The sequence below is a fragment of the Bombus vancouverensis genome, chromosome 10 (assembly GCF_051014615.1).
Source record: "Bombus vancouverensis nearcticus chromosome 10, iyBomVanc1_principal, whole genome shotgun sequence".
NCBI classification, from domain to species: Eukaryota; Metazoa; Arthropoda; class Insecta; order Hymenoptera; family Apidae; genus Bombus; species Bombus vancouverensis.
In genome coordinates, this window is record NC_134920.1 from 9,441,393 (window position 1) to 9,463,621 (window position 22,229).

The window sequence follows — 22,229 nt, forward strand, 5'->3', positions numbered from 1 at the left end:
GACGTATCAAGAGCATCGACTAATATGATAATTACCAATTGATAATAGCTCATCTGTGGCCCATGCGGACTGTACATGAACCACCACGCGGCTGATCCAACAGTCGCAGCACCTACATATCCACCAATAGCCATATAGCGGAAGAACAACCAACCAGAGATGAGAGATTCGTCGGCTTTACGAGGAGGCTATAATATTATAAATATAATTATAATTTCCTTTTACATTTTCATAAAATACAACTTATTTACTTGACAACGTTACCTTGCTCATAATGTCCAGATCAGGTGGATTAAAACCGAGAGCAGTAGCTGGAAGACCGTCAGTTACCAAGTTGACCCACAAAAGTTGTACAGGGATCAGAGCTTCGGGAAGACCAAGGGCAGCAGTCAAGAATATACTATAATTATCAAGAAGAATTAAGTAAGTTGTTTACCGTTTCTTTAATCAATATTTGACACACATATTGGTTTATCCGTACAAACCTTACGACTTCACCAATATTGGAAGAAATCAGATAACGAATGAACTGTTTCATGTTATTATAGATGGCACGACCTTCCTCAACAGCGGCGACAATGGAAGAGAAGTTATCGTCAGCTAATACCATCTCAGAGGCAGATTTCGCGACAGCGGTACCAGATCCCATAGCAATACCAATCTCGGCTTTTTTCAAAGCAGGCGCATCATTTACACCATCACCAGTCTATGATCGAGAAAGGAAAAAAAATAAAAAATAAAAATAAAAATCACGACTTACATTTCTTACGATATATAGACAGCATCGATTAAATAACCTACCATAGCCGAAATTTCATTCATGCTTTGTAAGAACTCAACGATCTTGGATTTGTGAGCGGGTTCTACACGAGAGAACAGACGAGCTCTGGCGCAGGCAGCCTTCTGTTCCGACGAAGGAAGATCATCGAATTCACGTCCAGAGTATGACTTTCCGGTCGTATCTTCATCTTCACCGAAGACACCGATACGTCTACAGATGGCTTCAGCAGTAGCCTTGTTGTCGCCAGTAATGACAATAACACGAATACCAGCGGCACGACACCTGGCAATCGAGTCAAATACTTCCTTGCGAGGTGGGTCAAGCATACCAACGACACCGATGAAGGTGAGGTCCTTTTCGTACGTGTAGAACTTCGTGGAGTCATCAAGATCCATATCGTCGGGTTTCATTGGGTGATCAGCAGTAGCAAGAGCAAGACAACGCAGAGTGTCTCGGCCAGTACCATATTGGCGAGTCAGATCCAATATACGATTTTTCAGAGTAGATGTAAGAGGAACCTTGGTAGATCCAACACGAGCGTGCGTGCACCTGTCCAAAACACCTTCTGGGGCGCCCTTAACGAACAATTTCGGTCCAGTACCCAATTTAGTTGGTTTCAAGGGTGTACAGTAAGAAGACATAGATTTACGATCGCGAGAGAACTCCAGAGTGAATTCTTTCTTCCATTTCGTCTCCATGTCTTGTCTAGCAGCGATGGCCGTGTTACGCCTATCCAGTCCGCTCTTAGAGACACCGTACGGATTGATCTTCTCCGCAAGAACGATAAGAGCAGTCTCTGTTGCCTCGCCGACCTTCTCGAATGCTTGTTTGAATTCGTTGAAATCGATAGCGGAGTCGTTGCACATGATACAGATCGTACCGACTTCGTGAAGAGTTTCGTAGTCCTGACCACGAATCTTCTTGCCTCTCAAGAAAATCTCACCAACTGGTTCGTAGGTCGAACCAGTGATCTCGAATTCGTGGAAGCTGCTGTCGTTGCCCTCGATCTTATCGAAGATGAACATTCTGTAACAATTTGTAAATTCTTAGAGAAAAATATACAAGAATTAATTATTGGCCACAAAATCATCATTATGAACGTTCGACTAGTGCCACGTTGGTACCACGAAAATTTGAAAATTCCCAAATCAGCATAAAAATTACGAACATCGTACTAATAGTCCATCGACATAACTTACCGGCTAACAGACATCTGGTTGGTGGTCAAGGTACCAGTCTTGTCCGAACAGATGACAGAGGTACAACCTAAGGTCTCGACGGATGGCAAGGATCGCACGATGGCGTTCTTCTTCGCCATACGACGGGTACCCAAAGCCAAGCAAGTGGTAATTACAGCTGGCAAACCTTCGGGAATGGCGGCTACGGCCAGGGCAACGGCGATCTTGAAGTAGTAGATGGCTCCCTTGATCCAGGATCCACCATGAGCGGGATCGTTAAAGTGGCCAATGTTGATAGCCCAGACAGCCACGCAGATCACGGAGATAACCTTCGATAATTGTTCGCCAAACTCGTCCAGTTTCTGTTGCAGAGGCGTTTTGATCTCCTCGGTCTCGGACATCTCGGTACGGATCTTACCAATGGCGGTGTTCAGTCCAGTTCCAATGACGACACCGCGAGCCTTACCCGCGGCTACGTTAGTACCAGAGAACAAGATGTTCTTCTTGTCCTGTGTGACGAAAGGAAAATAAAATTATTGCGGAAGAAAAAAGTAAGATGGAAATAAGATTATGAACGTTTTATCAATTTTGGTCAATGGTCTGATCAGTTAGCAGATCCTTAGATGTCAAACTGACCGACTTCGCGTCCTGTCAATTTCTCAATATCGTTATTGAAATTCGTTATCAGATATTATTCCAAATATTACTCTAAATACCCGAAAGAAAATTTTAGCCTTAATGTTCATCGTTCGCAAAACCATAGGAGTATTATATCAACTACACGAACCTGATTGACGGCACGTGGGTCAGGCACAGGATCCGTATGTTTGATCACCGAGACAGATTCACCGGTCAGGATAGACTGATCGATCCTGAGGGTAGTCGAGAAGATCTTGGTTAGACGGATATCGGCCGGGATCTTGTCACCGACGGACACTTCTACGATGTCGCCGGGCACGATCTCCTTGGCACGAATCCTCTGCACGCCGGCTTTGTCCATTCGCAGGACTTTGCCCATCTCAGGCTCGTACTCTTTCAACGCTTCGATCGCAGACTCGGCATTACGTTCTTGCCACACACCGACCACGGCGTTGGCAATAAGAATGAGCAAAATGACGAAGGGCTCGACGAAGGCCGTGAACGCATCCTCGTGCTCCTCAAATAAAGCTAATACCTGGAGAATCGTGAATTCGTTCGTTAGAAATGTACATTCGTGCAGGTTTCTATCATGCGATTTTTCCTGCCTCAGTTATAGATATAGACGAAATATATGATATACATATATGACTGTGTAAATGTAAAATGCTTCTGAACAGTATTGTTATCACTAAAAGGCAGTAGGGAAAATGTATAACAAAGGAAGCAAGAACGTACTTATTGTCGTACTGTCCCGAAACGAAGAACGACAGGTCGAAGGACCGATAGGTCGGCGACATTTCTCTAATTTGCTTATACAAGACGTTTTTATTGTACGAGATCATTGAAATTCTTTTTAGCGGCAGCAACGATCGGTGCGTTGTATAATCTCTTATCGCGCGTTCAATATTTTTATTAATAACAAACGAAAGATTTTTGACTGGGAAATTTTAAATCACCGTGTACGTATGTTTTATTTTTGCAGCTCAAATGTTGCCCGACAGTTCCGCTCTCGTATACAGGGTGGTTGGTAACTGGTGGTACAAGCGGAAAGGGGGTGATTCTACGCGAAAAAGGAAGTCGAAAATATAGAATAAACATTTTTCGTTTGAGGCTTTGTTTTCGAGAAAATCGACTTTGAATTTTCGCTCGGTACGCGTGCGGTACGTTATAACGAGACGTGATAAAGTGCATGCGTACCGAGCGAAAGTTCAAAGTCGATTTTCTCGAGAACAAAGCCTCAAACGAAAAATTTTTATTCTATATTTTCGACTTCTTTTTTCGCGTAGAATCACCCCCTTTCCGCTTGTACCACCAGTTACCAACCACCCTGTATATGGAATAATAGTTAAAAGAACAGAAAAGGATTTTTAGAATATAAAACTTACACGGGAACCCTGGTGACTGATACACGCGGATTTGGATGAAATTTTGTACAAGTGTTCATATAAAAATTTGACCGTAATTCGTTCGTGCCTGTTTTTTATTTTAAAATAGATATCAAGCCTTTTAACCGAGCTGACTCTTTTATGCAAGCGTGCTAATAAATCGTGAACGACAAAAGACATCAAAAAGTTATACCATGTCTTGAGATCTATAAAACTGTGCGAAAATTTTTCTGAAAAGAAGTCTCGTTTTTATATAATTTCTGAAGAACGATGAATTTTTCAAAACAATTTTCGCACACATAACACGATATAACTTCTATTTCAACCATTTTTTTGCTATCTTGTTGCGTTTATGATTTATATCCACACACATTAAAGAAAAAAAGACAGGTACGAACGAATTACGTCTAAATTCTTAAATAAGTCTAACGAAACACTTGCGCAAAATCTTAATCAGATCAGCGTGTATCAGTCAATTCCTTTGTTAATGACACTTAAGCACTGATCGAGATAATAAAAAACTAAGAAAAATTAGTGCAACTATTATTTTATACTATAAAACAGCTTAACTAAAATACTCGAAAGATCCAGAGAATCAAATGATTTGCATCTGCCGCGTTTAAACAGATAACTTTCTACGTCTTAAACTCGACGATATGTTCGCAACATCTATTACGAATCTTCTACACGTGCGTAAGGATAACTATACTCTGCGTAGCTCGGCGACAGATCGATAGGCTATTTTTTCACCTTTGAAACCAGATGTATTTATAATGAGTGAGCCTTGAACCCGCTCGTAAACATAGTACGTACGACTTCGTTGCTAACTAATAATCACTAAGCGGCCCGCGGACGAGCATTATTATGCACCGTTTAGATTTTATTAATTACCGTTGTTTCGCGTCACGTCTAAAAATAAACGGTGGCCGCTTGCATTCGAACGTTTACCTTCGAAAAAAGCAAAACGTTTCGACGTATTTCGAACGGCGATTAACGATTCGAGCGTGTCGATAATTTTTTCACAAATTTTTTACCCCTTTTATCACAATCGAAATGCTATCTATGATCGTCATCGATGTACTTGAAACAATCTCAAGCCATGTGAACGTCAGAATCGCTGTAACCGATGTTATCGTTTCGCTATTTTTGCGAAATTGAAACCGATAGCAGCTATTTTTCCGCGAGATTTGAAAGAAAAATTTTTATCGCGCGTCGATGAACTACCGATGGGATAGATAGGTATGGAACAAAAATGTCATAATTCGTGGATAGAATGTATACGTACAAAAGAAATAATAGCGGCTAATAGAAGAATCTTAACTAGAAGGTCGTCGAATTGCTCCAACACGAGTTGCCATATGGACTTTCCTGAAATTGTCAAAAGTATATTAAATTTTTATCGTTCTTCCGTATTCTTGCGGATAAAATATCTTCACACACAGGACGATCGTCTCGGTAAATAGATCCAACGTTTATGATTCGATTCGTTATTATAAAAATAGGAGCTTCTGGATGGAAGGAACAAATTGGCATATTTTTTTTAACATTTCTTCTCTTTTTGAACGAAACTGATTGTAGTTTAATTTCCAGAAGGAAAATGGTTTATTCGTTAGAGAAATGATATCAGTATCGTTTTGGAGAATCGATGGATGTACGTAAGAAGACACTCAACCACCGAGTTGATATCATCGAATCGCGGTATCTTAGAAAAATCCATCAAATTTTCCTACATAACGTACGACCAAGAGTAACATAGGTTTTATCGAACGATAGCAAATAATCAGCGGCAACAATAGTATTAAATATTTCGATTTAACGTAAAAAAGGAAAAAGATATTGTCATTGGGGAAAAAAAGAAATGGTAACTTTCCAAGCTAAGTACTTCGATGCCACTGTCAATAAAATCCTACGTCGATTGTCATTCCCAAAAAGGAAATCAAAATCTTCGTATATGTGTTGAGGGAAAAAGGTTCAATTGCAAAATGTATTGAAACAACAGGTACAACTGCGATCGTCAAGGGAAAACCTATCGCGATCTGTTGGCTTCGTGATCTATTTTCTATGGAAACGTGGAAAAAAGGGAGAAAAGGAGAGGGGGGGGAGGGAGAGAGAGAAAGAGAGAGAGAGAGAGAGGAAAAAGATGGCAGAACCGAGAGTAATCGGGAGCAGACTATGGTGTCCTTGATAGCAAGTGCCTTTTGCCAGCATACGATTGACGTCATGTCGCTTCAACGTGCTGTACGATCGACGATTTCATTAATTGTAATCTACGAGCAAAGACAAGTGAAAATCAGATTGCCGAGCAATTATAGGAACGCGTTTCTACCTCGTCATCCGTGTCTCCCGCGCTTTTCGATCCTCTTCCTCCGCCAGAAGCACTTTTAACGTTCACTTTTTGCACTCCAATTTCGTTAAAATTTTTGAATTTTCCCCCTTTCCTTTTTTAATTTTTTTATAAAATAGCTTCGTGCCGGAGTAATGCACTTTACGTCTCTATCATGGTCGGTAATCTTCTATGGTTACAATTTTGACTATAAAATATTTTGTAGAGTTGTATCTTGCGCGACAAATTATAGTTTCAGATCTAATTTCTCGATATTATACAGAGAAGACTCGAAAGGTAAAAGATATTGCCGAAATTATTCTATGAAACCATTCTTCGAATTATATATGTAAATTTGTAGAATTTACTTAAATGAAAACGCTTGCAGAGTAGTACGTGCTTCCAAAAGCGCGAAACAGCTTGACACGTTTAAAATAAACGAACCAGAGCACGGACATTGTCTATCCGATTTTCAGATATAACACGGAAAAAGCTTCAAAGGCTTGAAATACGTAATTCATTTTTCAGTACGAGAGAAAGAAAAATAGGACGAAAGCGATTGAAAGTTGAAAAGTTCGTATGGCGTTGGCAATCAAGGTGACTCTTTCGAACGCGATTCCACGACGATAATGTCATCCGAGTACTTTTTGACGTCTCTTGTGCAAGCATCAGTTTCATCACCGTATTTGTCCGCGCAATACGGATATTGTTAGTCGATCGGTGACGTTCGGACAGAGAACGAGCAACGAACGAAGACGAGAAAGAGAAAAGAGAGACAGGCCACGGCGAGATCGCGGCCGGTGTCGTTAAATTGTGAAAGAAATCGCATTAACGCAGCCACGATTAACAAATCTACGTCAATACAATTTTTAGTGAAGAATGTTATGATGCGAAATTAACAGCAACGGAAGCGCGTGATTACGCGGAGCGGAGAGCTCGACGTAACTTGGACACGTCGATTTTCAATAGCCGATTCTTCGTTCGAGAAAGCCGATGATGACTCGCCGAAAAGGCAACGATTTACCGGTAATTTGCTGGCGCGGAAATGCAGGGATTGGAAATCGAGAATTCCAATTTCCAACTTCTGGATTCGCATTTACGGACCGGGAGAAACTGAAGCGTTAAGGGACGAGTTTCACATAATTCTAAAGTTAAATCGAGTTACGAGGTCTCTTTTACGAGTATCTCTCTACGTCGTTCGTTCCTGTTATGCTCTCTCGGGTGATATGAAATATTCTTCGAACAAATATCGTTGCTTTGCGGAAAAATCGGTTGAACACTTCGACAGAGACGACGGTCGTCGGTGTGACTCACGCTACTAAATTTTTTAGAACGATTAAAGTAAGATAAATGCCATGGACTAATCAATTTTCAACAATGCGAATGGCTTTGATAATATCGTCGCAAAAAACAAGATCGTAAATACGATGTAGGTATAACAGTTGGCAGAAATTAAACGCCATGGCGTACTATACATTTTGATCTATTGCCAGAAGAAAATGTATCGGATTCGCGTGACAGTCGACGTGTCAACGTGTGACGTGGATCATACAACGTGAAGAAGTGGATCTGATTAGAAAAGCAACGTAATGATTCAAGGTAGAAAGAAACGTATATCGTTTCGCGAGAAAAGTTTATAACGTCTCGTTGTTCTCTCTGACTAAACGTTAAACTGCATAAAGGAACACGAGACTCGTGGTGACGGATCGCGTGCCACTCTCTTCAATTACCAATAGTTATACTTGGTGTCGCGATTTTATGGACGCAAAGGAAATATAAAGCTCTTGCTGCTTGAAAATGTTGTTTGTCTTAGAAACGTTGAACGAGTCTCGCATTTATTTGAATACCAAATTCGAAATTTTAATATCATATAAAATTCAAGCGAAAACTTCTTCGAAATTAGAATATTGTATTCAATTTCAGCGAAACTTTATTCCAAACTATACTTTTTCCCTCGAACACCTTCGTTCCGGAATATCTTTATGGTCGATTCAACCTATATGCTGGAAAATGGCTAGAGAATTCAACACTCCTCGACTTTCATCCTAGCTAATATTCCATTTAAGACAACTTCATAGCTGCGTCGTATTTCAAACTAACGTTTCCAAAGTACTAAAAGATTCAACGCCGATCGTTCGTTTCGAGTAACAGTCCACAGCCAATTTTAAGTCGATCCAGTCAATCTAACTCCAGCTGAAACAACATAATAGCTATATTCCACAAGGCAAATAAATATTTCGAAAATACTAAGAGATATGTTCCCTCGATGTTCGTTCTAGCAGTAAGTTCCATGATCAATTGCACAGCAATATTCAATCGACGTTGTAAAACTATTAAAAAAATCATTCGCTTCTCCATCTTTATTCCAACAACTGTTTCATTCGAAACAACTTCCTGCCTGCTCCATAACACAAAAGAACGTTGCAAAAATACTAAAAAAAAAAAAAAAATCCTGTGTTCGATTCTCATGCCAAGTTCCACGGCTAATTTCAAAGCAATCCAACTTCCCATTCCATGATTCCTCGGCTCACACCTGATAAATCCAACCGTAATTCAAACCATCGTTGGCAATCGTCCTATTCTTCCGACTAGAAAGCAAGAAAACGAGTGGATCCTAACGATGTGGAAGATCGACTTCAAAGAAGGTGATGGGATACCACCTTATGATCCAGCGTAACGTTGACTCGCAATTAAATGGCTACAGACGTAACCGACGTTCGCGTTTATTCCCTTCAGTTTCTCCTCTTTCTATGCTATGTACACGACCACGTGCACGCGTGAAACGATAATGCAATGTAGACAGGCCTGGCCTGCTTTGATAATGACGCCAACTATCATCCACGGCATCTGCCTTCGCATCCAGACACAGCTCGCTGGCCTAAGTGCTCGATATTGCCGCGTTCCGCATTTCCCAAGGCATCTCGCGTCTTTGAACACCTCCGATCGACCAACTCCTTTGACGTCGTTTACAGCTGTGAGCTTCTTGATCGATTTAAGCGCCGTAATAACGAGGATCGAGTACGATAACGGGAAAATTGCAGCGTCCCACTGGTTGCTGCATTTTCGGCGAGAATTTCGAACTTCCTCCGACGAGCAAGACGATCGATCATGCTGGAAACATTGGATATGAAATGATTGGAATTCATTTATCCGAACTCCGGTTATTAAACCGAAATTTTACAATCTACTTATTTCATATGGAGCAGGATCAATCATACGATAAAGACGAACGTAAAGTACAGTGGAACTCAGTCTATTCGAACTTGAGTTATTGAAACGAGAATGTGATTTAGAATCTGATTCGAGGCGAGCTCATCGAATTTGCACTTATCCGAATGAAAATCTAAAATACGTACTTCGAACGTGATTCCTCGTTATGGGAATCGAAAATATTTAGTAAGCTCGTAGCGTGAAGAAATTGGTGAACTAGCCTGCAACAACTATTATACGAACTCTTCGCGAACTTTCGCTTGGTTCAGGTAAATGGATTTCCACTGTATTCAAGCGAACTCTGCAACCAAATATATAGGAAACATGTAAGAAGTATCAAGGACGCGTTCTATTCTACTGAAGTTATGATCTTCGTTCCATGCGATAAAATTGATTCCAGTCGACCTGAAGAACAAAAGGATTGGCTTATGCAACTACTAGTACTAAATTCCCGATAGAAAAATCAGCCGCAAAGAGACAATCTTCTTCTCCGATCTAAAGAAACGTCGCTTCGAAGTCGCGTTAGATGCGCTTTCCAAGTTAAACTGCTTAACTGGTGCCTCTTACACAAGGAGAAGCGAGGATAAAAGGAAACACGGTCGGAACGAAACCGATATCTCGTTCTCTGCATCGAAATTACTCGAAAACCCCTCGAGACAGCTTAAGAACAAAACCGTGGAACTGGACTAATTGGATGAACCGCGCATTTCACGAAATTTATCATTTTAAAAATAGTTAGCGGCTCTAAGGCTAACGATAAGAAGAAAGTGGATCGCCGAATGGCTTTTGAGGCGCGACCACGTACAAGTGCGTCTATTTTTAAAGGGTCAAAAGGTACTACGAGTTACGCGGTAAATACGTAAACAAAGAGGAGAAAGAAGCCTCGATTTTACATGATCTGAAACCTGTGGGAGAACCTATGACTGCCAGGGGTCTGGCATTGGACGAGTCGCGACTGTGTTTCCACGTCGTGCGATCTGTAAAGCGATCAACGACGCAAAGAATATTTTCTCGCTCGAAAAGAACATTGGTAATGACGTCGAGCGACTCGAGTCATCGAATGTCTTGAGATAAGCCTCGTCTTACGCGATGTCCAAGGAACGAACGCCAAAACATGGTCGCTATAAAAGAATATCGTCACATAACGTTATTTTTCGATCAAGCGTCTTTTTATCTGGTTCTACGTTTCGTTCTAGCGGTATCGAGCTTTGAACTTAACACAGTAAACTGAGATTAGATCAATACGTTTGGACTTGGTCATTAAATATAAATGCTGTGAGAAATACAATGAGGATTTTTCTTGACAAGTGTAAGGGCGTGTGGTATGTAAATCGCGTGTAATTTTATGCTCGAAATTGATTAAATATTAGTTTGATCGCCACCTTTCATCGCACGTTATTTCCTTTTATTTTCGCATACCTTCGTTAACGCGTTATTTGGGCGATTAAATTGGACAAATTGAATGGAAAAATAAATAAATATCGATATGCACATTTTATGTGCTCCTGTGTATGTATGTGTCTGCGTCAGTTAATATAAAAGTAATCCGGTAGCGATTATAAAAGCGATAAAGAAGTAAAGAAATGCGCAAGTGCTTGAGTTCTTGAATAAAGATACTTATTTAAAATACATATCTGATTTCTTTATCATCATCATCATTTTTACCAGCTTGTCGCAAAGTATCCTACCATTATCTGAAAATACGATGTTTACACCGAGACACTCTACAGATAGCATCAATGCCAATTTGTTATCCAAACAGCTTACCGTATCGATCGTCACAGAGGGAAGAAACCTTTCGCTGGGAAAAACTTACCCTCCTCGGCTGGCAATTCTGAAACAGACAAGATGTAACGCAAATAAATAACCGATTCAAACTGGATGATTCCTAGTTTTATAAGCTTTTTTATATGTTTCATTTTTAGATTTATTCGATTTATAAATACCGTCGTGCAAATTCATTTTTTTTTTTTTTTTTTACTAATACAACTAAAGCAATAAGACCTAGGCAAAGAGGTCTGTTTAACGTTATAATTATAACGATAAATACTATACTTTAGATAGTTAACATAATTTTTAAACATCACGCATGTTCTATGAACTTTTACGTCTTCAAATGTTCCATAAACATCTTCTATAAATTTTCTATAAACTTCTCGCAAGCGTATCTACAATCAGTAAGAATCAATCGCAGAAAGGAATGATTCGTGGGTAAACAAATGACCATGTCGAAGATATAGACAATGCAGGCGACAAATTAACCCCATGTTTGCCGCAAGTTAATTGGTTAAAAAGCCGGATAGACGATTGGTACGTGCAATCTGAAAGTCGCCTAAGTCGCAGTAGCTCGCAGCATCTCCTTTAAGGTGGCCTACTTCGAATTGCCGAAGCATCGTTCGCGTTACCGGCATCGCAAACAACGTTTTCCTGGTCGATAATAAACGCCCTTACACGGTGACGGCTCATCGACGCGTGTCTCCGTGACAACCGATAAAATGCTGGCCGCAAGGGCAGAAATATGCAAAACCATTCGTCCGTTCTTCCAAACGAGACTTTTCAAACGAAGAAACCAGGCGAGTACCGGTTGAAGTCCTGCGGATCAACGCCATTAATATGACACGCGCTGCATTTGACATAATTCGGCAGCCGGCAAGGTGCCCGTCGTATCGTGTGTTTGACAGATTTACACACGAAGTACAGGGATGCTGAGCGTCCTTATCTCGTTAGAATCAATCGTCATTCGCGAGATTTGATTTGTCGTATCGAGAAAATATCGTTTCCTCCAAATAAATTTTGAACAGCGCCAGTTCGTTCGAAATATCATACGTTCGCGAGAGTAACGTCCCAACGATTAACTGGTTTCATTATTTTACGTTTCTAAAAGAATTCTTGGAGCTTGTGCGTGTATCGTAAAAATAATTAAATGAACGGTGTACTATTAAGATAATTTTAACGAATTAGTTCCTTCATAGTTTGAAAGAGAAGAATAAATTTAGCTGGCAAGTACTTTTAATTTAGAGCCTCTGTTAAAATAATTTATGTATTGAAAATTGTGCAGGCAGGACATACAGAATGCCTTTGATCTTCTGAAACGTCGGATTTATATTTGGTAACTTTGATGCCATGTCTTTTAAATCGAAACTATTCTAAGCAGCAACGTCCCATACGCATTAATCTAATATATTTACGAGCAATCTTATTCTTCAGGAAAGTTTCAAAACTCTGTTCACGTATCTCTTCGATGATATTTACTTTCCCCCTAATTTTCCGCTCCTACGACCTATTTAAACAAGGAACTGGTGCTGCGTGCTTTCTAAATAATTAATTTCGTAATGAATTTTAGAGGAAAGAAGAAAGTTTGTAAATTTCATTTACGTCCACTTTTCACTAACTTCTGCTTGGCCAAGTTAATATAAATGAAATGAATCTGTAGGATAGGGAACCAGTTTGAAAAGTAAACCAAAGGAAAGCCCGATTATCCGGTGCAATTTCTGTCTCAGACCCCAAGCATTTCAGATTCTATCGCTTTTCGGCTGAATTCCCCGGGAAACGCGCCAGTAGATAGAGGCACACCCTCTCGTTTCCTATCGATTGTAAGGGCAGAAAACTGTTCTTTCGGGATACTTCGTGTGGGAACCGTACACTCGATGCTTTCCATTTTAACGGGGGAGCTTTGGAAGCGCAACTATATCGCTCAAGCTGGAAGGAAGATTATGTAAATTTGGTAATCTTACTTTCTTACACGGAACAACAGTATATTCTCGTCTTTCGTTAATAATAAGGTAATCGTAGTTGATGCGAACATAAATCTACATAGAATCTACACAGAAAAGCAAATCTTATATTCTTTTGCTATATTCGCCTCCTTCTTTAAATCTTCGACACTTGAAAACTCTACGAGCGATTGATTTCTCCTGGTTAGTCTAAATATGCCACTTGTGTCTTCGGAAGGTTGCAAGACTGTTCCTACTTGTTCTATAATTCTTTTCCAGGTAACGCTGATTATTTTTAACGTTATCTGTTTACCTGGATAGCTGGAAAGTAAAAACTACAAGGGAAGAACGTGATAAGCAATTTTAAAATTAGTTCGCGCGTAAGGTTCGATATTTTCTTTTGCATTTGATCGAAATTTCCAAAAAAAACGTCGATTGTCACGATGTTGTACGCGCGTTTTTGGTTGTTTGCAAAATTTGTACAATATTATTCTAGAAATGGATCACAAGGAAGAAATTCGTTCGTATCTTAAAGTTCCAAAGGATGAAAATAAGAAGCAGATAAGAACTGAAAAGCTAGTAACATACGTCGGAGCGAAGAAGAGCACAGAGAGCTTTTGTATTAATCACGACGCATCAGCTAATGCATTATCGATAGGGATCGATGATTTCTCGAGAGATCGACACACGATACTTAAAATAACCCGAAAACCTTCGAAGCATTCGCACTACACAACATCGCTGTCGTAGAATTCGATGCTCGCGGTGCTAATGGATCGAATGTTTCGATGCATCAGCCGATTACGCAAGTTACGCGCTCGTGGATTGTTTATGCAAACGTTCTTCCCGAGCCCCTGAATCATCGAGCCTCTACAGTCGACCATCAAGACGAATTATGTAGATCCACGTACACTATCTGCCATAAGTATCAAGTATCAGGACACGATATGATATTCGATAAAAATTGAATGCTCTTCGCTGCTTTTATTTTCTAATTTTTTTACTTTAAAAATATGCTATCTCGTTCGCATCAGGCACGTGTCCTCTAACGAGGGAAGATTTTTACGATTCCTAGTGTTCCCTACCTTCCGCGAGGAAAATAATTAAAAGAAGAATATTTTCTTACTCTAAGAACTCTTCTTTGAGAAATGGCTAAAACACGCGTTAGGTCGTTGAAAAAATATTAACGAAAACGTCGCCAGGAAAGGACTCCCTCCTTCTCCATACGTTCGCCGATTTTTCGTCGAACGTGTCAGGATAAAATTTATCAGTGTCCTTCGATAAATGTAACGAGAAAATGTCTTCGTTGCTCGTACTTACAACGTGTGTAGTATACTTGGCTCGCGAAAGTATTCCACTGTGTTGAGAGATACTCCAACAATTACCATAGGAAATTATTACGAATACGTGGTGCAGTTTGTAGGAAATATTTGAGATTTCATTGGTACCGACACGAGACGCGACTATCGTGTTTACATTGGTAAAATGTTGAGAATTCGTCGAAAGGAAAATAAATCGCGGATTGAATGGGAACAGAGGTGTTTCTCGCATCGAGTGAAAGCGAGAGCCGAAACACGAGAAGTGGAACGTGCATGTTACGAATTTTCGTACGAGGAAATGGCGCGAAGCCAAGAGAGGTCGGGGTTGTTTGGATTTTGCGGATGACAGGCTCGAGGGGATTGAATTTGTGGCAATTGGCCCGGGTTTTCAGGGAAGATAAGCGGTTAGATGGTTTTCAACGGTTCAATAGCAATTTCCACGGCCAATGATTAATTCAGACATCTTCTTACATTTCCCATTGTTTCTTTAACTATCGTAGAGGCTAATAACATACACGCGAATAGTAACATCTCCTTCGGCTCACCAAGTTCGATGCAATGAAATAAACTTCGTATATTTTTCAACGTTTACCTGCTGACATACAGTGCAAACGCAGCCAGTTCTCGCAAGTGGAACAAACCAGATTATCGTTGTAAGAATTCAATGTAAGCGCATGTGCGTGTGCTCACATACACGCGTATAGAAATGTCGTATGAAGGCAATTTACAATTCTGAAAGCAGAAACTTGTTTTCTTCGGCGTCTCATATTTCAACAAAGAATACATAAAAGTATCATTCTCATTCGCTGTTGCATCGAACACGACGAAGAGTATCGGAAAGAGATCATAGTCTTTTTTCAACAACGCCACCGTTTATTTTCATTAAAAATTTACTCCGCGTATCTTCTCAGCTTCTTTTTTTTTTTCTGTCTAGTTTATTTTCTATTAGACGAGTAGACATCGTACGCTAGGATTTCGTAATTTCAAGCTCTTCCGAGTCGCGCCAATTGGCATTCGAACACGGTCGATTCGATATTGGATTATTCGAGCGTTTAGCGGCTTTCACACGCGCGAATTACGCCTCGCGGTTTCCGCCGCGGTGAACTAACGTATCTATGTACGAACCACAACGCAATATTGTACGATATTCGCTGTAAAAACAAACCAATTAACCTGTATCCTACCTCCTGAACCAACCAACTATCCTTGACCGAACTTTGATCGAACTGAAATTCAATTCTATTTACATGCTGTCCTACGCGGCAGTCCGTGTTTCTTTCACACCGTATATAGAATACTAATTTTCACAGTAGTAACAATAATAAAATAATAATTCAGCCGTAGTTCGATGCATTAGCGAATCTTCAACCATGAAGCGTACCTTGAGAAACATCTCAAGTTTAAAACAGTTTATGCTCCTATAAGATTAGAAATTTTGGGAATTTTGAATTAAAGAAAACGCAACATCTTGCACTCTCCTCGCGAGACCAAGCAAAAGCTTGTTATTATGGATTTACTATTTAGGTGTTACAGTATAGGAGTCTCTCGGGGACCTAAGCCGCCCCTAGCACCATATGTTTGTTCCATTTAATTCTTATGATAATATGGGGGAGAGTTGACCCTATTTAACAAGGGTGTCTTTTCATTTGTGACGAACCAGTTTTAGCTACTCGATAGACGAGGGTATTTCGACGTTAACCAACTGTTCGAGACATCTGTACGGTTCAGAGTACCTATCCTTAAGATAAATTGCAACAGCGTGTACCTGGAAGCCGTAATCTTTCGTTAAACAATATATTTATACTACCAATTATTACTTCTCGCATCGCAATGGAAAACCAGATCCGACTGTAACTTTTTTTCCGACGAGCAAGGAAAAGTCTGGTTAAAAGAAGGTTAATACGATATTAACACATTCCCTGCCTCGTGGGTTACGTACCCTCTACGCTAAACTTTCCCTGATTGCACGCTACACAGGATTTTTTCCTGCTAAACCAGACGCAAAATATTTTGTAAAATTACACGTTAATAATTTCTGTTCCATATCGTGCCTTTTATCCCACCTATTTGTCTCTTAATTAGGCAAATGAAATTAACGCGAAGTTTGTGAAAATAATCTTCCATAATTTAATTAAAAAACATAATCCGAAATTTTCGCGAAAGAAACTGAAATTTTGTCACCACGTTACCGAAGTGTCGAAAACGATTAAATAAGAATAATTGTCGCCAAATTTGCAGTTACAGAAGCGTAGCCCAATAAAAGTCTGTCTAAACGATGCTAAGCCACCATAGCAAGCAACAACGACGACTACGACTAACAATAAGGTCCGTAAGCGTAACTCATTGTCGTCATAAGCATCGCGCAACCATAGAAGACTCGCGATAGGTATGCAAATCCTGCTCGTGAACGTCACGAAGTTTTTCGCGCTCATTATACTCATTGGCCTTTAATACCCGCGTCGTTGTTTCAACGAACTCATTTACATGCACATCGACCAACGCGCTCAACGTACGTACATCCGCAACAACGAAACACGCTCTCGCGGAAACAATGCAGCATCTCCGGTGTATTCAGCGCGATCAGAAACAGCTGGTGGACGAGGGACACGCGAGGACGCAAAGAAAAAAAGAAAGGAAAATAAAAAAAAAATGCAGTTTTCCCGTTGTTGGAGCGTCACGGTTGCGGATTAATCACGCGACGTTGAGCCGATGTCACACGATGACAACGCCAGGGCCACAAAGCTGAGCTAGCGGCACACGGCGAGACTATCGACGAATCTCGCTAGCAGATACGACAAACGCGATATTGTCGCTGGATCTCGGTTTCGCTCATGCGCTGGATATCTCGAGTTAGAAAAATGATTTAACCACGCGATAGTTTTGGACAGAATCCAGATTTAAATTTTAGGGTAAATTGCCATTTTTTCTTTTTTTATCTTTCGAAGGATCGGAGAATTTTGAAAGAATCTGCATGGAAAGAGGATAATTCCGTGGTCGTGGAAGTTTTAAATAGTTTAGGAGCAGCTGTGACGAAGCAGAGTTGATAAGTCTGCACGAACTTCGCGTTAATTCGCTCGTTACAAGGTTTGCAGTAGTTGGAGTGGAATTTACGATGGAAGACAGGGTTTAGCGGCTGTTCGTGACGAGATGTAGATCTGTTGTATAATATAGGAAACGATACGATTCTACAGATCGCAAAGAAGATTTTCAAACGCAAAATAAGAGCCAATTTCGAAGGATACTTGCCGGTGCTATTGTTCGTGCGCGCGCTATTCTCTTTATCTTGTAAAATAAATACGAACAGACACGTCGCTCTCTAAACGGACAGATTGGAAAAATTTTGTTGAAGCTATATGGTTCCTCGAATTGCTCAACGCTGGCAAGTAGAGTTTTAATCGACGAATTATCGGGAAGAAAGGAAACTTTACTGCAGAAGCACTCTGGAACTTGGTACTCGACCGATCCGAGTAGAATTCACTATTTCCATATAAAAGGATGCTTCGGTCGGGCCACAGGGTGATCGTACGTGTAAAGATAAGTCGAAAATGTGGAATAAAATTGTTTCATACGACGCTTCGTTTCTGAGAAAATCAAGTTTGAACGTTTATCAAGTTTGCTTAAACTCGGCTAAGCACAGGCTAAGTATAAGTAAACAATCAGCAAAAGATTACCATACACGCGATCAAATAAATTACCAGCAAGAAATATGTCAGCACAGTTTCCGTCTAAGCTCCCGTTTTCAAGAAAAGAAAGTTCAAACGTGATCAGTTAAGAACTGATCCGATACACGCGCGTGATACATCGTGAAATTTATTTTTCTCGAAAAGAAACCATCTTGTGAAAAAATCTTATTCAACGTTTCTTTTTTTTTACATATTTTCACACATAGTTTAACCTCCTATTGATTATATTTACCATTGCTCAGTCCGAAACGAGTCAGGTCTAAGTGTACTCGTGAAATTTTCAAACTCGATTTTCTCGGAAACGCGACGTCGCGTGAAAAGATATTATTCTATATTTTCACCTTATCTTTCCTCGTAGAATCGCCTTAGAACCAATTGCACCATCGGTCACGGGCCAGCCCAGTATCTACGTATTTTTATTCCACGTTAAAGCGATTCTCCATCGAGCCACGAAGTTCGACGAGCGCGATTAATTTAGAACATCGTCGGAGAGGTCGAATTCCGCGAATTAAAACGTGAGAACTTTCCTACGCAGGTCGCGCTTCGAAATTTCGAAAATACAGCGAAACTTGGCCCAGATATAAATACCGAACATTTCACGTGCTTCTCTCGCCCGCCACTCTCCCATCTGATTGTGTATTTTTGAAATGTAGGTTACGGAATGCCAGCGAATGCAAGTATCTGATAAAAGGTTACGTAAGTTTTGGCAAGTGCGTCGAGGTGGTGGTCTATTTGCGTTGTAAAAACATAGCCTTGCGCGTATTGTTATTTATTAACGCGCATTCGCTGCAATAATCGTAATTTATGGCAATACAATTAGATACGTGCCTAGAGCGATTCGTCGCAACGCTTATATTTTCAACTTATCTACGGTGAAATAGGAAGATAACGACGATTTTAATTAACTTACAGCGATATTAGAGAATACTTTGACGTCGTGAATCGATCGTTCGATCACAAGCCCGTACCATCGTTACATAATTTTCTCTTTTAAACTTCAAAATTTAACGTTATTCCACGATTAGTCGAGGTTAAACGTTGATCGCTTATTCCGGCAGTGAAAATCGAGAAATTTTCTGGGAAAGAATAACTTTACGTTGTATTTCGTTTATTCTACATAAGGCTGAAATTGGGAAAATGTCAAGATATTGAAATGGTACAATTAGAGAACGCAGGTCGCCCGATATAACGACACACTTTCACGCGAAACCATTAAGTTAGCTCGTTACGAGTTGCACAAGAGAAGGCCATCGATTCGCGTGCTCGCGTTCCCCTTAGGCAAAATGTTAATTGGATCTGCTTCAATGTAATTACATTTGCAGAGTGTGAAGGCGAGGAACGATCGGATTTAACGCACCCAAAGACTTCTCTTCCGCCCGTTTTTGTGTCCCGAAGTCGCTTCAGCACGTGTCTCGAAGAAACGTGGAAATTGAAACTGTTCAGCATCTGGTAGATTAACTCAGCGCTTTGACGAGTTTACAAATGGAAATTTTGAAATTGACCGTGTAAGCTCTTTCTATTTTTCTTCCGATATCGAATTTCGTTATAATTGATAAAAACTGGAAACTGCTATACCGAATGAAATAATATTACGAAGATGATAATTTTAGGAGCAGAGATTACACACGCATTAAAATAAATCACTTTTCACGAGATCCAAAGGATTAACCAACGAGAACGTAGAAACTAAAAATGGAATTGTTGCGTTAATGAAAATAAGAAAGTTCAATATAGTTCAATATCATGAAAAATACGTTAAAAGTCAATGTCATAATTTCATATATTTTGCAAAAGAAGGTAATACGTACATCATAAATACATAAGACATGAAACATAAATTATCCCAATCCACTAAACCTATCTAGCTACCTAATCTCCTAAACTATCCAATCTACTTAATCCGCTAAACAACTTAATCTCGCTAACCTCCCAACCTATTTATCCAACAACTTGATATATACTCGACGAGTATTGCATAAGCAAGAAAAATCTGTGCGCCGTGTAAAATTCTCGAAATAAACCTTAACCGAAATTCCTCCTAGCAACCTGTCGACCAAGCGTCTGCGTCAATTTTTTTATTCGCGATAACTGATTCTGGTTATTTAGAAAGTATCGCGACTATGAAACGACTAGGCTCCTCAAGTCCCTAAGTTATTTTACGCTAGGATACACTGTGTGCATAACATTGCTTATTTCTGGTGCGTTACATTACGCCAGCACGTGTCACAATTTATCAGCGCTTCAAAAGAGGGAAAACATCGGCTCTAGCCGTGCATCGTGGAAGCGGCACTACCGTGGAAACCATCAGCGTGCATTTTTCCGAGCCAATTACGCGCGCCGTGAATTACGATAACGAAACGTTCGAAAATATAGACGTGCATCGCTATCTTTAAACCTAGAAACCTATGGAGCTCGAGTAGCTCAACGTGGGTGACTATCCATTACTGTCATCTTCGGATAGATACGAACACGTTTCTATTTCGATTCCAATTCCCACGTGTCACGTCTCTTACGCGTATACTCTTATTTTCCAACCAACAGTTTTCTTATCAGATTCTACCAGCAACGTGTGTAATTATAGATTGAAACGCGTCTTCCGCGATATTTCTCCGTCATTTCCAAGAAATCCACTGCTCGTGTCTGAATATGTTAAGTGAAATTGTTCACGTAAAGAGTAGATCGGTAGATCGGTAGCTAAAGGACATCAGGAGACGTTACACGGCCTCCGATAATTGAAATATAGAAGACGAGAGGAGGATTTTTCAACACGACGCTACTGCTTTTCGTACAGCTGTTAGTACGAAAAAGTGGTTTCAGAATTTCCGAATGGAATTATTATCATGGACGACATTGTGTACCGATGCGAAATCGATCTAGAACCCGCGGGGAATTCTAGCAAGAAAAGTTTACGATCCGGGTAAGCTACCTACGGAAAATATGGTTGAGCTTAGAGGTGGAATAAAATCCGCGTGGACGGATATTCAAAATGAAACTTCGCATAAGTTAGTGGATGGTATACGTAACAGATTAATGGATGTAGAACATAAAAGAAAGTCCATTAAATATCGAATGAAAAGTTACAAAGTTAACACCGAGTTTGTATTTTTTTTCGCAGCCAAAACCGCTATTTCAAGAGGAAATTGAATTTTTCCCAGGCTTCGAAAGAAGGCCATTTTTGTTTCTTGTATCTTCCGTTTTATTTTATATTATAATATGAGATTATATAAACGATTTTAATATTCTAATATCAAAAAATGGTGTTGAGTTTATGAATTTAATCTTTTGTTTCTTTTAAATTATTATTATTATTCTTGTGTTACGCTTTCGACAATTACAAAACTGAGGTAATAATATTACAAAATTGTATGAGTAGACACGTGTATAAGTAACAATCTTTCTTTAATGTCGATCGACAGTGACGATACAATCCTGTACAGATACTATTTCCGATCACTGTATAATTAATTAAATTAAGAATCAATTAAACCATTGTCGCATTTTCGATCGATCGCATCGTCCACGTTCGTTTCCTGTTTATGCTGTTCGCGAGGAAATGTCTAACGTTGTGCAATCATAGTCGAAGATGTTTCGATCGATCGAAGCAACGCGAGCATGAAATTTGTCGTCTAAAATTGTCCTAGTCCATAGTTAGCCGCGATTCACGTAGACAATTTTCGAGTAATTTTCTACGATCTTCTCCAGCCAATTTTTACCAATCATTTGCCTACTTCTTTCTACTATCTCGATAGCTGCTTTCTTCAAAATATTCTCCTTAACGTCAATTCATTATGTCAGAATTTTCTTGATTGCCACGAGTGAAAGTTTGTCAACATCTACACGTTTCTCTTGGGCAATTGCACGTTTATATTCTGCGTATCGCAGCCTTTCTACTTTCAAACAGATATTCAAGTTTCTGTCTATTGCTGCAGTGGGATCTTCGATATGCTAATTAATTCAGCCGCGAAAGTTAGCGCGAGTATTAATGAGAATATGAAAAT

General features: G+C 39.9%; 1 protein-coding gene across 4 annotated transcripts in view; it reads right to left on the bottom strand.

Moving 5' to 3' along the window:
• The window catches only part of SERCA (ATPase sarcoplasmic/endoplasmic reticulum Ca2+ transporting SERCA), a 54,066-nt gene that overhangs the window by 11,009 nt on the left and 20,828 nt on the right, over positions 1 to 22,229 (bottom strand). For all 4 annotated transcript variants that reach the window (XM_076622146.1, XM_076622143.1, XM_033334834.2 and 1 more), the window contains 8 exons: positions 11,333 to 11,350; positions 5,269 to 5,351; positions 2,747 to 3,133; positions 1,981 to 2,468; positions 802 to 1,807; positions 486 to 706; positions 265 to 400; positions 36 to 188 (listed from right to left, as the gene is read on the bottom strand). In XM_076622146.1, coding sequence (XP_076478261.1) covers positions 36 to 188; positions 265 to 400; positions 486 to 706; positions 802 to 1,807; positions 1,981 to 2,468; positions 2,747 to 3,133; positions 5,269 to 5,351; positions 11,333 to 11,350 — 2,492 coding nt within the window. The remainder of the gene's footprint in view (positions 1 to 35; positions 189 to 264; positions 401 to 485; positions 707 to 801; positions 1,808 to 1,980; positions 2,469 to 2,746; positions 3,134 to 5,268; positions 5,352 to 11,332; positions 11,351 to 22,229) is intronic.